This window comes from Perca flavescens, chromosome 8 (assembly GCF_004354835.1).
Source record: "Perca flavescens isolate YP-PL-M2 chromosome 8, PFLA_1.0, whole genome shotgun sequence".
In the NCBI taxonomy this organism is placed as follows: domain Eukaryota; kingdom Metazoa; phylum Chordata; class Actinopteri; order Perciformes; family Percidae; genus Perca; species Perca flavescens.
The window spans coordinates 14961512-14978798 of record NC_041338.1 but is presented as its reverse complement, the minus strand read 5'-3'; the positions used below and the strand labels follow the sequence as shown (position 1 = coordinate 14978798).

The 17287-nt window shown below is 42.5% G+C and overlaps 1 protein-coding gene across 1 annotated transcript in view; it reads left to right on the top strand.

Moving 5' to 3' along the window:
- ldlrad3 (low density lipoprotein receptor class A domain containing 3) overlaps positions 1-10114 on the top strand; it is an 80656-nt gene extending 70542 nt beyond the window's left edge. The window contains exons 5-6 of the mRNA XM_028586372.1: positions 6578-6974; positions 7820-10114. Coding sequence (XP_028442173.1) covers positions 6578-6974; positions 7820-8006 — 584 coding nt within the window. The 3' untranslated portion in view covers positions 8007-10114. The remainder of the gene's footprint in view (positions 1-6577; positions 6975-7819) is intronic.
- The last annotated feature ends 7173 nt before the right edge of the window (positions 10115-17287 follow it).

Here is a 17287-nt window from a genome sequence, read left to right as displayed (position 1 = left end):
CTGTCTTTATTTCTTTTCAACTAAGATATGTTGTTGATGTGAAAGGTTCCTTTCTTGGGGGGTCGAGGGGGTACAATTTCCCATAAACGGGAGTTTCAAAAACCTACTGCGGTCTCCTTCACAATAAAATATCTTTGGTGATACGTCACTGACATTAGTTTTGAGGTAAGTGCTGTTATCTGCCAACAATATAATTGTGGGGGTGGTGTCACCTTTTTCAGCCCTTCTGAGTTTGCAGGTATGTTTTTAGGCCAATACCAATATCGATATTTGAGAGTTGAAAAGAAACCTGATAACGATATATCTGTAGATATTGGTTTTATGGCGCGTAGTGTATACCATAACCATACATAAGTAAACTATTTTGATAAGGATCTCTTCAATGTGGTTATTTTAAGACAATGAAATTAAACATACACATCCCAAGCTATAATCCTGTGTCCCTGTGTTATATGCTAAATATGTGTCAAAAATCATTTTTTGGGAATTTTTTATCAAAAGCTCTCTTTTCTCTTCTTGTAAATTGTTAAAATATTTTGATGACTCATTGTGAATTGGGGGTCATATACATATGATGTGATTTGGGGACAACTAGCTAACCCTGCTCATTATACAAACCACACGTGACTGTTAGCTTGTTAGTTGTTGAAGCTAGCAGAGTGAAATCATAAGAAGTGTGTGTTTGGATCTCAGTCTGCAAAAACATTTTAAAATATGTCTGTATCTCACTACAGCTCCATAATGCACTGTATTCACTCAGCCATACATACTTTTGAGTGGTCCAACAAATCTGAAGGATTCGATTTAAATCCCTCTTTTAACTATACCCATTTCACTCTGTAAAATGCCACATTACATTACTAAAGATAAACACGCTCTAACTTCCATTTCACTGTGACCTTAAGACAAAGCTATTTACACAGTGAGACATTTTACAGTTGAAAGATAACCTTGTATGTGCTTTTTGCTGGACAAACTACAGCATGTAATTGCAACACTGTTTGTAAATGACCTGAAACATGTATTTGGCACTTTGTGTTACTTAACCACCATTATATACTCCAATATATATGGTACATATGATAAGCTAAAAATAGGCCACGCCATTATATCAGTCGGTCTTTAGTTTTTACCTTGCATGACTACACTGAGTCAAGCCTGAATCTGTGATAATGCCAATGCTAGTTTCCACACAAAAGATGAAAAATAAGGACACTGTCGAATGAGGCTTGTTAGCCAGCTTTAGAAATGATGGCACAAAAATGTAGAGGCGAGCAACACTAAAAGTGATCCAGGCAAAAAGAGTGTGTTCCTGGTACCAAAGGGATACAGCAGGGGGTCTGTGTGACTCTGTCTCTTGTAATAGATGTAAGGCTAGTTTGGAGCAGAGTGTGTGGAGTTCAGTTTTCTTAGTCGGTGGTAGAGGAGATGATATGTGTGTTCATGATACTTCTCCTCCCTCTCCCTTCTAGCTCTGTCCTCTTTCGGCTCTTCTCCTCTGTCCACTGTTGTGACATCTCCATGTCACTAGTATAAATCTCTCCTCTCATGCAGAGGTAATAAGATTGATGCAGGCAGGAAATAATGAAATGCAAAAGAACAAAACAAAGTGGTAGACTACAGACCTTTTTCACAGCAGATATTTTGACTTGTCATAGTAGGAAAAAGCACAGCTGAAATTGATAACCTTAACAATGGCTCAATTCCATTAAGTGTCCCAGTAAGCCATTTCAGTGAGTCAGCATGCACAATACCAGGGCCTCTCCTAAGTGAAATGCAGCCATCATTTATGGTTTTGAATACACTTGTGCTTTTCCTACAATGGCATGTCAACATGTCTGCCGTGAAAAAAAGTCTATTGGAGAGAGAAAAGGCAGTGAAAGCAGGAACACAGCTGAGAGTGTAAAGGGAAAGGAAGAGAAAGTGGAGAGAGATTGAAAATCGAGATTTGACAGGTTTTTGCTGTTGGTAAGCATTCCATTGAGTGCATAATCCAGGCTGAGTACAGTTGTTGTATATCATAAAGGCAAGATACATGTCATCTCCATGACCGTAAATTACCAACAAGAGGGGAGTAGCGGGTACAGAGGAGAGGAGGGAGCTATGGAAAGCACAAAGCTGAGGGAGGCAATAGAGGAGAAGCAAGAGGGGGAAACAAAAGGCACGATGAGTGGGAAAGAGGAGGCAAAGGGGAGGAGAGGACAGGGGAGGGGAGAGAAGGCACTCTGATGTAATTAAAGTGGGTAAGTGCCCCCTCCCCAAGCCTCCACATATGGAAGGTTTATGAATACAGTATAGAGGCACTGTTAGAGGTGCCAATGTCCCAGGGAGAGCTGCAGAGGGAGGTTACTTATGTGGAACACAAGTACATCTATATGCAGCCACCTTTAAACACGCAGCTCCACTCAGAAATGCTCCAAAATGTTCCTGAGGTTGGATAATGTTCAGGATGAAATTCCTAATGATGAAAGATGAAAGCAACTGAATGTTAAACTGTTTATTTATAATCATTCCTTACTTTAAGCCAACTATTTCAACGGTTTATCTGAGTCTATGTATGAAATTGACTGAGCTAAAAGGACAGCTTCTTTAACTTTGGACCCTCGTGTCAGTGTCCAAGCAGCTTTGCCGTTGGTCGACAGCACAGATGGAGCCTATTGAGACTTTCATGTCAAGTTTGACGAGACGAGACAGGAAAGCCCGTAGTGAACTTTGATGTTCAACTTGAATAATCTTGGTACAAAGTAGCGCTGTCAGAGAGACTAGCAGGACCAGGAAGTACGAGTAGTGAGCACACCAATCACAAAACATTTGGGTGACTGTAAAAGTTTGAGATCCAGTAAAACACAATGAAGTTCATTGATTTGAATGTACCTGTTTGGAACCTAATATTATATTATAATTTATCTGAAAGAAAACAATATGTTCAGAAATGTTCATCCACAGAATTAAAAATGTAAAGATTTAGTCGTGAGTGTGTGCCTTTTTCCTTTGATGTACCTTAAACGCAACATCTGGCCCTGGTTCAGCTATGCAGGACTTTGATCCATACGTCATAGAAATGAAATTTCTGCCATCACGGGACATAAAGTGTGTACATGTGATCGTTAGGTACCAGTGTGGGATAAGGACTCTTTTCATTTGAATCTGAATTAGCATTGTTATTGTGATTCACCTCCCCCACACACACACACACACACACACACACACACACACACCTATCTTTTAATGTGGTAATCACACCTTCTTTGTACAGTTACTACAACTAACTACTCAAAATGGTGAAACACAGAATGCAGAGCTCAATCACGCACACAGTAGGGGGGGGGACTTGCTTCAGTCTCTCTTTCTTTTTCTCTATGTCTTTTCATCTCCTGTGTGATTTGAAACAGCCCTTCAGGCCTCTATCACTAATGTACCGAAAAGGCTCCCATTGTTAATGTTACAGCATTATGAGTTCCTTTTGTGTGTGTTTCTCCTTGCTCCCAGAGGACTGCACTGAAACCTGATAGGCAGCATAGGGCGGCAGCGGTGGGATCTCTTTATTTGTGTTTTTTCTTTACTAGGTAATTATGGAAATAATTCTTCTTTGTTTTGGCCTTTCTCTGCTGAGAGTCCAGTTCATAATTAATTGGTAGCGTGAAAGACTGGCCAATTTTAAATCACAAGGGAGGGGTCGAGGGGGCTTGTTTTATTGGCTGGTGCCTGGTTGGGGCAGGGGGCGGGGGGAGCATCTGAATTAGATTAGATTTAATTAAGGCATGGGGCCCCTGACTACACACTGGTACATAAATAGGCTGTATGCCAGGCTGGTTGTTGTTGGGAATTTAACAACATGTGTGCACAAACACACACACACACACACACACACACACACACACACACACACACACACACACACACACACACACACGCTGCTGAAGGCTCCCTCAGGCCTTCAAGGTCAGGTAGACAGAGGAAACATGCAGCATGATGTCTCGAATGAGAAAACAAGCTCAAAAAACTCTTCTGATGATAGCTTTGTCCACACAAATGCTCTGACAAATATTGAGCTTTGATAGTCTCTCCAACCCAAATGCACCTTTTTCTTAAAGGAATAGTTTGACATTTTGGGAAATCCACTTACTCGCTTTCTTGCAGAGAGTTAGTTTTCATATCTGCCAGTTAAATACGAAGCCAGCAGCCGTAAACCTAGTGAAGCATAAAGACTGGAAACAGGGGGAAACAGCTAGCCTTGATCTGTCAGACGGTAACATATGAGGACCTCTAAAGCTCACTCATTAACACAATGTATCTTGTTTGTTAAATTTGTACAAAACAAAAAAAAAAGTATAAAAACACATTGTAATATTACGGGGAATATGTGCCCCTCTATTCCTTGGAAAGGCACAGTCAATTCTTGGAGTCTTGTCGTCGTTGCAAGGTTGCCAGGCAACCGGTAGAGACTCCAGGAAGTCCCTGTGCCCAGTCAAGAAATGGCACATAACCCCCAAAAGTGAAGGCAAAACTTGTTTTGATGTTGTTTTTTCTGTACAGATTCAACAAAGAGCCAGACTAGCTGTTTCCCCCTGTCCTGTTTACATTCTCTATGCTAAGCTAAGCTAGCCGGCTGCTGACTGTAGCTTTGTATATACGTAGGCCTGCTGTACAGAGCCGTATCAATCTTCTCACCTAACTGGGCAAGAAAGCAAAAGAGCATATTACCCAAAATGTGGAACTATTCACACTGGTTGACTTTTTATGGAGTTCTGCACATTGTATTGAATGATCTGAGGCCCTGTAGCTCCAGCTTGTACATGTGTAGGGAATCTTTACCCTGTGCTAAATACAATATCTCCAGAGAGCCTGTAAGTCTATATAAGCCCAGAGTGCCTGCTTTGCAGTTGCTCCTCACAGATAAAAGCATTTTTGGACTATTGATTCAACCTTGAGAGATCTTGCAATGGTCATTTCCTGGCAAGCTCTCTGGGAAGCATCCTCAACTGTCGGCATGATGGCTAGCGGACAGAGATGTGAGTCACTTTTAAGTGTACATTGGGCGTCAATACACACAATCTGTTAAGCAGCAACACAGAAACCTCGAACACAGAGCAGAGAAAGTATTCCAAAGGCTGTTTTGAACTTTTTATGAGGCACATGGAGGTTTGATGTTTACAGCCCCCTGAGGCATTAGTGTAATTTGAACCGAAACAGCAACTGTAAAATAATTTTATGGAGCTCATTTGTCATTAGCGTAGCCGTACTGCAGCTCCGTAATAAATAGGATTCCTTCCACTCTCCATACCTCTCCCCTTAGTTCAACAGTACTGTCTGCCGGTAAGCAGCAGAAGCACCATTTACATGAGCCTCACCCCGAGTGCCTGATTGAAATTCTCACACTGTAATATCAGTCAGCGGAAACGTTTAAGTGCTATTCCCTCATCCCATCTGGAATAATAAGCTGCAGTGCTCGCTGGCATTACAGTGCTCCCTCTACTCATTTCAGGCAGCAAGTTGGCTGCTCTGCATATCTTACCACTGGCCACGGCTCTCATCACAAACGTTAAGTTCCCTTGGACTCCTGAGTAGTTTTCAGACGCCCCCTTTCCCTGTGATAAACACGTTAATGTGTGACGGCCACTCGTGTTCCTCTGCCTTCTCTCATCTTCCGTGCCGAGCAACTCGAGTCGTGTTTTTATCTAAAACTGCTGTAAGCGGTTTTGTCCTCACAAAGCATTATTTAGCCTCTCTGTTCTTTCTCTTTCTTCACAATCATGAACGAGGTCCCTACTTGTGTACAGTGGGCTCAAACCTGACCTCTGAACATACTGCTCCATTTGTTCTCCTCGTCTCTTGAAGCTTTGACTGCTGTTGTGCTTATTATGCAACGCTCTCTTGATCTCCAAGAGAGGCGGCCTCTATCGAATCACACAGAACTCATTTCAGAATGAACCTGAAAACAATGTCCTGCTTCATATTCATGTCCGTCTCCCTCACTCCCTGCTCCGTTTTCCTGTCTGCAACTCCGCCACTTATCCTCTTGTCTCCTTAAAGCGTAACTCTCGCCAAAATGCAACCTAGGGTCTTTTTGTGAATGTACCCGAGTCAAACTTTCATGTGAGTTGTTCAAAACCTTTCTTTTTAGTAAACTCTGGGTACACAAACAGTGTTGTCAACGCTTTCGTTAAGGTGTAGAGCCCCTGTTGATACTAGCAAATATATAATAATAATAGCAAAGTTTCATGTTGTGTTGAGCCTTCTTAGTATTTTAAAAATAGCTGTTTTGAGGCTAGCGTAAAAGTGCCCCTAGCACTCCCATTCAAAAGGCCATTTGACCGAAAAACGAAAATACGGTAAATCTTAAAAGTGGCGATTCCATCCTAAATATGCTTTTAAACGAACGTTTGACTCAGGTACATTCACAAAAAGACCCTAGGTTGCATTTTGGCGAGAGTTACACTTTAAACACCTACCCTTAAATAGTTTCCCTCTCCATCACTATTTCCTCTATTACCCTCTTTGTCTCCCTCGCCACCACTCATCTTCCCTTGTCCCCCAACCTCAATTTGCCCTTTATCTCCGTCCCTCTCCCCCACAGAAGCGCCGGGGCAAGACTTTGTGACACTGGACTATCGTCTGCGCTACTACCCGAGCATCACCTACGCCGTCATCGGCAGCGCCGTTATCTTCGTCCTGGTGGTTGCGTTGCTGGCCTTGGTGCTCCATCACCAGAGGAAGCGGAGTGTCCTGCTGCCCAGAGGCGTAAGAGGGAGCTCGCACCACCACCACCAGCCCCTGCTGCTGTCCCGTCTGGTCATTTTGGACCGGGGCCACGTCCACCCCGGCGGTCAGGGTCTCTCCCCCGGCTCTCCCACCACAGCGGGCCCGTACAGCTCAACTCCTCAGGCACTGCAGCTGCTCTCTGGGACCCTGTATCCCTCTGGACTCTCCATGGACTCCCCTCCATCATACTCACAAGCTGTTCTGGATGTCAGGTGAGAGGAAGAGTGATTCTAACAGCTGTATGGAAGTTAATAATCGGATTGTCTGTATCCATAAAGCTAGCTTTGCACTGCAATCCATGCCTGAACCAAAAAGCAGAAATAGTGGCGCTCAAAGTTGTCTCTCCAGCACAGTCAAATCTAATTTAGTGTATAATTTTAGTGCAACATAATAAAACTGCAATTTGATTTACTCGTTCGCTAATTCTTCTCATACAGTCAATTTCCAACACATCCGTTGTAAAGGATGCTATCAGAAATATCTGTTAGCATCTGTCCCAGTGGTGCTTGTATGTGCTTTTAAATGCACAATCAATTAACTCTTAACTCATTTACTATTATATATTATTTATTTCATTATATAAAAAACATTTAATAGAGGATTAGTGCTGTTTACAAATCGGATCATAAATAACTCCAATAAAATATAGTGAACATTGATGTAGAGAATGTTATTGTGATTAAAAACATCCCTTTGCTCGCTGTTACCAGCTCCAGAATGATACATTTTGTATTTTATTCTTTTTAATCATTCTTTCGAAAAATAAAGATTTAATTCATTCCTTTTTCATCATTATGTGCAACTTTTTTTTTTCCAGTTGGTCAAAATAAATGGGGGAAAAAATCATAATATGGGAATGAGAATCTCAAAGGTGTCCTTAAATAATGACAGGTTCTAACATAATAACATTCATTTCTCAGACAGGGGTGTTCATACTGAGTCTCTGCTAGCTGCTGCTCCCAGTCAAGACATGTTTATTGTACAGTCCTTATGTAATAGCTCATGGCCCTGACATTACATTCTTCCTCTGTCTGTTTCTTTTGTTTATTTCCTCTAGTCGGCCTCCCTGGTTTGATCTCCCTCCTCCCCCATACCTCTCAGATGGGGAGCTGCCTCAATACGAGGGCCCCCAAGACCCTTTGAGCCCCCCGACAGCGCATCCCTCTCCACCCGCCACACCCAGAACTGTGGCCTTAGGCACGCAGCCGAGTCCAAGCTCCAGAGAGGAGTCGGACCAGCTGTAGCCTCTCTCTCGTAGTAGAACTAGTTAGAACTCAAAGAGACTGCAGGACCGAAGGACCAGGCTGCAGGGCCATGTGAAGCCAGGACAGTCCACAGCAAAGACCTGCCGAGGAGAGCCACCAGGGACTAAGGGACTGTAGACGTAACAATGTCCTAAACCTGCTGCCTACTCACTGGCCTACTGACGAGCTCTTCCTGCTAGACTGATCTTGTATGCTGGCTCCCCCTGCTGGGGCCATGGCTGCACTACACCTTAATCAGTTACACATTCATTCATTTTACAACAAGCTAAGTTCAGTTGAACTGTGCTTCCTTTGAATAAATACTGTACACGATACCTAACAGTGACCACAACCTGCATCTCCAGAGACGTTAACATACGTTCATTAACATATGCATTAACATATCTTGATGATAGCAAAATGTGGCACCTGAAATGTTCATTGTGTTATTGTATAATCATGATAGAGTGATGTTATTCTTCTTTGTGTAACACTTTGACAGCATTGAGTCAAAGTCATGCCCCATGAGGCAGTACTCCTCACTGTATTTCACATTTCACACCTACATTTTAAAGGATGGGGTGTATAAGAAATCTGTATTGTGTTCAAATTGTGAAATACCCGAACGCTAGATCAAATTCTGTACTGTTGATGATTACTGCTACATTTGATGACTTACAGTACTTATATCAGTTTTAGCAATGACATGTTGATGCCTTAATTCTTACTGAAGTCGAAACACTTTTAAGTCGATAAATGAAGAGGAAACAGTAGTGATGTGTAATTTTTAATAGTTTAACAGAAACACATACAGTTGTGATATACAAGAGCAGCTCTTACAGAGGTACTAAAAAAAAATCAGTTTTGATAGTGTTGATATGAACAAGGACCTGATTATATGGCTACAGTGGACTGGTTAAAGTAAAAAAAGAAATAACATTTTGTAACTTCTGTAGTGGTACTTAAAACTAAACCCAGATCAGTGAAGTGTTGAGAAGAAGTTCAGATATATTTCTAGATGAGCACTTGAGGTCTTGTGCCTTTTTCACAGTATTTTCCACAATATGTCTTGTTATTTGTTTAAATTCAAGGTAAAAAATGTGAAGAGGACCATAGAGATTTCTTTTTTTAAATAATGCTAAGTATATATCCTTACCAATTGAGTTTCATAAATCATTCCTGTAAGCAGAAAAATCACCTCTGTTGGCAAAGATAACTTTTTGTTTTTAATTACAGTTCTGTTTGAAGACCAATAATGTTTTTATGTAGACACAAAATAAATCCAAATGATTTTGTTGAGGCCTTATTGGGTGCCAGTTTGGCCCTTAGTGCCTTTGTATGTGATATGTTTGTGGGCACAAATGGCCTATTTAGTACCTCTAAAAACAGCCGCGTGATAAGCTCACATGATGACACACACATTTAAGAATATCATGCTTTAGATCAGATTGTTCAAATTTTGCTTGAGATTGTTTAATGTATATAACTCTGTGTCATTCTAGAGAATCATCCTCAGTAGTATTCGACAATGACTGATGAAATCCATATCTGAAGGATCTGTGTTTATAATTGTACTATTGTCTTTTGACCTTTGTTCGTTCATGTCAAACTTAGTGTTCAACACTGTACATAGGAGATAGGGGAAGCATAGAAATATATTTAAAAGTAGAGTGTAAAGTGCGAGATGATTGTGTAAATGTCGTCCTTTGCATCTTTCTTTTCCTGCAGAGCCAGCACTGATAATGCAGGCACAAGAAAAACAATCAAACCAAAGAGAATCATTATTAACCTTAACCCAAGGATATTACCCTCCAAAGGAATGATTATGTGTCACAGCTGTTTGTACATTTATTATATTAAAATGTGCAAAGGCTTATTTAGTAAAACAGAATTCCTGTTATTTGCTGTAAAACTGGAAAATATTTCTCAGGACTAAATTGATACCAGTCTGTCTGTTGTTTATATCTAGGAATGTTTAAGATCAAATTCCTTTTTTTGTTCTGATTTGATCTTATGAGATTTATTTACGTATGTGTGATGTTGCCCATCATGATCTTTTTATCCCTTGTATTCTGTGTATTGAAAGTAATATGAAATTCTGGTTCAGATATTGTGTGTGTGTGGGTCTTCCTGGAGCTCTAATATTACATTTCCTTAGCAACTTAATGTATTGTCAAAATGTGTTTATTGCAAAGTCTGGCGCTTTACCGCCAGCCTGTGCTCCGAGACAGACAAACCTTAGATCGTAGTTCAGTTCCCCAAATAATAAAGATTTGGTAGCAGGAATGCTATCAAATGTACACTGTAGGCGGAAAGAATGAAACTGGTGGAAGCATTCACATCCCTTACTAAAGCAAACGTACCATACCATAATGTAAAAATACTCAAATTAAATCACTGTGTTTTCTTGCAAGGGGTCACAAGTCATAGAGTTTGGAATCCATTTCAATCTTTAAAAATGTGTTGTATTTTATAAGCTTTTATGCTTTTGTATCTAAAATCTTAATCTGCTAAGTAGTTACACTAGCTGTCAAATAAATATAGTGGAGCAAACAGTACAATGTTGATCTCTGAACTGCAGTGGAGTACAAGCATTAAGTAGCATAAAATAGAAATGCTCAAACAAGTACCTCACAATTGTGCTCAAGTGAAAAAAACAAAATTATCATTTAGCTGGGAAGCTCTTGAGTCCGGCCTCTAGTATCCATATTTTCCCTCCATGCGTCATTGTTTTATTATAGTGGCAGCTGGACCGAGCCCTGCAGTTCTACACTTCCACCAACAGAGGTCACCGTGTCACCATAATGGACGAAGCTCAGCGCAGAATCGTCCAATGTGCAAAACCGAAACTCTTCATCTCTGTCCTGCTACATTGTTGTAATCTAATATGTCAAATGTAGCTTCTTTCAAAGAAGCTATTGACACTTACAAATGTTTAAGCTCAGATTTGCATAAATCTTAGATTCATGGCAACTATCTACATCTCTTCTGACACCAAGTTCACTGAATACATGAATATTATGAATATTATCTCAACAGTCGCCCCCTATTTTCATTGTAATGTCCCCCAAAAACCCTGCATCTCATCTTGCCTCTCCCACCCCAATATCCACATCACATTATGAGAAATCAGATAACGTGATACCATCTCTGACAGCACACACCAATCCCCCTCTCCTGTCCTTCCCACTGCTCTACCTGCCCCTTGCTTCCTGATAGTCCTGCTCATCTTTTATCTGCCCGCACTCATACATCTCTCATTTTCACTCCCTTCGCCCCTCCTCCAATGTTAGGAACTTTTCTCTCATCGCCCCGCTCTCCTTTACCTCATCTTAAACTCTGATGGCGGAGGCCCATGTTTGCTTAGCCCGAGCCCTTAACTACACAGACTTTAATTAAAAGCCTGCACGCTTGTCTTTTGCTGTCTGTTCTGTCTCTGGCTGCCCGGCAGCTGGTGAATTGGCAGCATAATATGCTGTAAAATAGTATGCTGCTGGACCAGAGTATGCTGTACCCTGAGTTATGCCCCACAGGAGATGAGACCAAGCCCCATTACTCTTAAGTCACTGGACCCTCAGTGGGCAATGATGCAGAGAACAGTAAAGATGACGCAAATAATGGCAATAAGTGGATCATAGACATCATTTTTGCAGTAGTGGCCAATATTTATCAACTTGAGAACAGATCTGCTTGTGGTGGACTTTCCTTGCAGATTCATCAGGGAAGCTGGATCCCCCACGTTGCTAATAGGCTATTCTTATTTTTCAGCATGCACCCGAACCCCAACAATTCCCCGTCCGCAGCAACATCCTTCTTCACTCATATGTCCTCATCTAGGATACTGCATAGACCCTTGCACTCCTTTTCACCAAGTCTTGCATCCCCCCGTTTCCATCCACACTCCTTGAAAATGAAATACACACAACATAGAACCCCATTATTCTTAAGTCAATGGACCCTCAGTGGGCAATGATGCAGAGATCAGTAACGATGACGCAAATAATGACAATAAGGATGAGGTAGTAGTGAGGAAAGTGGTGGTTTTCATGTTCATGCAGATGAGGATTATTGTTAACAGACACCATGGCAATATTCCAAGGTGACGGAGAAGAGACAGACTACTTTTCCTCTCTTGGGGGTCTTTCATTTGGCATTATTGGATACAGCGCAAGTGCGATAAAGCTGCCTAATATCCCACTGACAATAAAGACCTTATTTTAACTAGTGCTAAATGAGACTCTTGAGGTTACTGTATATTTAATATTCTCATTCAGTTTCTGATAATGTTTCTCTACTGGCAAAAGGAAGAGATATAAAGCTCAAGTAGGGCTATAAATATAGATTTAGCCGCATAAGTGTTCACTTGCTTACACTCATGCAGGTCTCTCTTAAGGCCACTTCTGCTCACACATATACGAGCTTGCACGCTCACTTGGCCAGTGCCAGAGCTCCAGTGAGCTGGAGATAAGACCAAGTGTTTTCACATGTAAATGGAGTGAGCGTGGACGGGAAGGAGGGTGCATTGTTAACATGGAGCAGCACTGAGGAGCTCTGCTGAGGGTTTGGCCAGCGCGACCCTTATCAGATGAAGAGCAGGCCTCTGGGGGAAGGAGGGGTCGGCAAGGGACGAGGGATGAGGGCTCGGTAGGGTTGAGGGGCCAACAGGAGAATAGAACAGCTGGCGGAGTCACGCGTGCAACCTCAAAAACACACAGAGCCTAGACACGCTGAGCACGGTGGGAATCTCCTCAGCTAAGAGATCCACAAACACACAGCCTCTTGTGTCATTATCAGCCACCAGCCAGCAAGTCTGAGCACATAATCACACACACAGCAGCACGAAAAGAGAAGCATTTCACACAATCGCGGACACACATACACACAGTCACAAAGATTTACAAATACACATTTCCATACAGGCGTCTTTACACATCATTAGGCTAACACGCACACACAGAGAGAGAAAATGAAAGACTATGGTCACCCCAACACACAGATAGCTAAATAACCATTGAGAAATTCACTGAATAAATAAGTCAGCAATAATTTCAGCTACCACCTGGTTTCAACTTCCTTGTGTTGTCCATGTTCAAACTTTAGCAAGAATCCCAAAATGGGACAGATGCATTCATCCGGCCTCTCTCTGCGATTCATCTGGCCTCTCTATGCAATTCGTGCCGTTCTTTGACACCATAAAGGCACCAATCACACTGATTCTGCACATCTGACAACAAACAAAATGTATTTTGCTCAGTGAATGACACAGTCTGATAACCACGAAAGGACCAATACAAGTTCAAAAGGCCAGCCAACCACATTGTTAAGAGGAAGTCACGGAAAGGTTCATGAAATTTAAGCTTTAAAGCCTAATACATGACTTAAAAAACTTCATTTGTTTAGGGAATAATGGAGAAAATAACTGGTTATTAAATAAATAGTGAGTTATATTATTTTTGCAATGCTACTTTAACCGCGTCAAATTTCTTTTTTTTTTTTTTTTTTTTTTTTAAGATTATTTTTTTGGGCATTTTAGGCCTTTAATTATAGGACAGCTGAAGAAGTGAAAGGGGAGAGAGAGGGGGAATGACATGCAGCAAAGGTCCGCAGGCTGGAATCGAACCCGGGTCCGCTGCGTCGAGGTGTAAACCTCTACACATGGCCGCCCGCTCTACCAACTGAGCTATCTGGGCGCCAACCGTGTCAAATTTCACCTCAAACAGTAGAGCTGTCATTACGTCAGTCAGCATACCGATAGAAACAGAAATCCCTCTCATATATATGCATGTATGCCTATATATGCATAAGTCAGACTGGCATCAGCAGCTGAAACAGTAACACTTCCCTGCTTAAGAATAGACCAAGGTGCTGGCTCTTGTCCTTTCCATTCAGGCCAGTATTAAACACACAGACTAGCATGCTAATGGGTAATCCCTGAGGACCGGCCACCTTTGTCCCAGCCCTAGGAGGATGTCTCTCTCTGGGCACCGGGTGACAGCCACCAGGCTGCCGGCTACTGGACAACCAGCATGTTGCCAGATACTGATCTCAGTCCTCCAGAGGGATGCCAGCAGGTTGCCGGGCCCTGATTGGTATCTGATGGCCGGAAGATTGGCGTCTGTCCTGGTTTCTTTTTGTGTGTTTCCTGTCAGTAATGCACCAGGAGGAGGTTTGCTATCTTCCTTGATGCGAGGAAAGTGAAAGTGTGGTGTAAGGGCATATTGTCATGCAGCAGGTGGTCTGTATGTGTCAACAAAGAACCTCCACTCAATCTGATAGAGTACAGAGGGAGTGGTATGAGGTTGCTACTTTTGTCTTAGAGCAACCTGAAGCATTTCAAACAAGTTTTGAAAACAAATACTCAGGTTTACGAGCTAAAGGAGCAGCAACAGCAGATTCTGCTCTCGATAAAAAGCGGTCCTTGACATTAAATGTAGTTTTTGCAATTACTTGTCAAATGACAAGACGTTCTGAATTTGAATGGAGTCATCAGTCATGAGTCATGCGTTCAGGAATGGCAGTTTCATTTTATGCAAATTACTAAAAAGTGTTCCTGTGGTTGTAAACTCTTGTTCATGTATATCTATGGATTAGAGCATTCCACACTGCAAGGTGGACAGCGGGAGAGGGAAGCGGTTCGAGAAGCTGGCTGTCATTGATTTGCTGAGGGGACATTCCACGGCGCAAGGTGCAGTAAGGAGGGCATAGGAGGAGGGTTATCCTACTATCCCTAATCCTTATGACCGGACGAAAAGAAAAAAGAAGATGCTTTGTGGATTACACAAGATACACGAGCACAGAAGAGCAGGGTGACGCTCCAAAATCGATAACAACATCTTGTGCGATGTGTGTGGTATTATATGTTGTTGGCCAACGGATAGACACATGATGATTATTTTAAACAATTTATCCAGGCCTGGTTCTGTACTGTCTATGATGAAATATTGTACGCTCATCCCAACTCTGTACCCTCATCTGTCTTTTCACCCCCCCAGAGAACTGAGCTCCACATATTTCAGCACCCATACACTACGGGCACACATGCCTGCATGCACACACGCACACACACACACACACACACACACACACACACACACACACACACACACACACACACAAAACACACACACACACACACACACACACACACACATTCAGGCAGTCTCTACTCTCTCCCTATTAAATATATCAAGTATTGACTGTATTAAACATGCAGCGTACACCTTTCACATGTATGCTAATCTGAAGAAAATTATATATCATGAAGATGTTTAATTGTGCATCATAGACATCATTTTTGCAATAGTGGCCAATATTTATCAACTGGTGGTGGACTTTCCTGGATCCCCCACAATGCTAATACGATATTCTTATTTTTCAGCATAACCTAACCCCAACAATTCCCCGTCCGCAGCAACATCCTTCTTCACTCATATGTCCTCATCTATAGATACTGCATGGACCCCTGCACTCCTTTTCACCAAGGCTTGCACCCCCCATTTCCATCCACACTCCTTGAAAATGAAATACACACAACATAGAACCACCCACCCCCCACCCCGCAGGCCCAAAGTCCGCCTCCCACCCAGGGCCACCCCATGCCTCGCACGTTCCTCTCAGACAGGGAGCACGACACTGGGCCGCTCCATCACCGTCCCTGTGGGCCCCCCCCAACTTCTCTATGCCCCCCAGTTCCATCCATCATATCTGCCCCCCGGTCTCCATCACGTCCCCACAAAGGCAGCAAACCCAAAGAAAAGAAAAGGCAAAAAAAAGGGGAGAAGAATACAGCCGCTACCATGCAGAACAGTGCTGGCCGGAGGAGCGTCTTTTGTCCCGGGCCCTGCCTCTCCTCGCCTGGTCTCTCCTGCAAACACACCCTCTTCTCCGAGGGAACAACGGCCCGGAGGCTTGGGGGATGGAACCGGGGTGTGGTGCTAACCAAAGCAGTATAGTTTGGCCCCCTCGATGGCCCCTTGGTCACCAGCAGACCCTGTGTGTTGAGCTGTCAAACAGGGCCGCCCTGGCCCTCCCCTTGCGTCCACGGGCACTCCCTCTGGGGGGCAGTAGGGGCCCAGAACTTCTGACTCAGGGGCCCGCCGGCCGAGGCTCACCGTGCTCTGCTGAACTGACCACTGATGCTCTGTGAAGTGGAACAGTAAAACTCAGGTGTGGAGGGGGGCTGAGTGCACATCTGTAAGGATCCTTTAAAGAAAGATGGATAAAGTAGGAGATTTACATACAAGACACCTTTGACTTTTGTGTGATGTGCGTACTCAATAATGCTAATGGAGCACAGATTTGCTTTCTGATAGCACAAAAAGAAAGAAAGAAAGAAAGAAAGAAAGAAAGAAAGAAAGAAAGAAAGAATAAAAAGAGCTGAGATTGAGGAGGGGAGTGTATAAGTGAATGGGCAGCGTCCATTAAGTGCAAACAAAAGCGGGTGCCTTTCTGTTTGTGCTGATGTTGTGTTGCAGACCATCCTGCCTTTGTGGCCCAAGGAAGAGAGGGAAGTTCCCGCTTGGTCACGTTCACACCCTCTCCTGATCGAGCACCTCTCACTGCTGGTCATGGAAACAAATGGAGGTGACAGGAGAGAGACGGACAGTGAGGCAGAGAGAGATGGGACAGGAGCAGACACAAAAACAGAGTATAAAAGATGGATTTAAGAAGAGGATGAAGAAGGCAAGAAAGTCAAAAGAAGACAAGTTAAAAAAAAAAAACACTAAACATCCTTGATTTATATTATTATAGAGGAATAAAGGACAGGAGTGGAATAAAACACATAGAACAGTTTACCGTTTTTTCCGATTGCTAAACGACAGTGGGCACAACTGGAGTCACATGTGCAAAACTCAAACTACAGTCTGCACTACCAACAGTCACCTGGGCTAAACAGTTCACATCACCTGCAAAACTCATTCAAATCAACACAACTCTTAACACACGTCTCAAACACTATGCACAAGCCTCACTGAGATAACACACACCGTCACTCAGAACACACTGAGGGTAAAAACACTAGCATCAAACACCAATACAGAAATTACAAACTTTCTCATCTTTAAAGTTTGAACAATTTGAGTGACTTGACACTACTCAACAGTTTATTTAAGGAAAAAATATAGATTGTATAGCATACCAATTTTTACATAAACAAGGTAAACAAGAAGGAATGAAAATCAGCAGTTTTCTTCAATAAAGTATTTTGTCTCTAGTAATTTATGGAATTACTGGGAAAAAAAAGTACGTAACAGTACCAAAGAATAGTCTGACTAATCCTG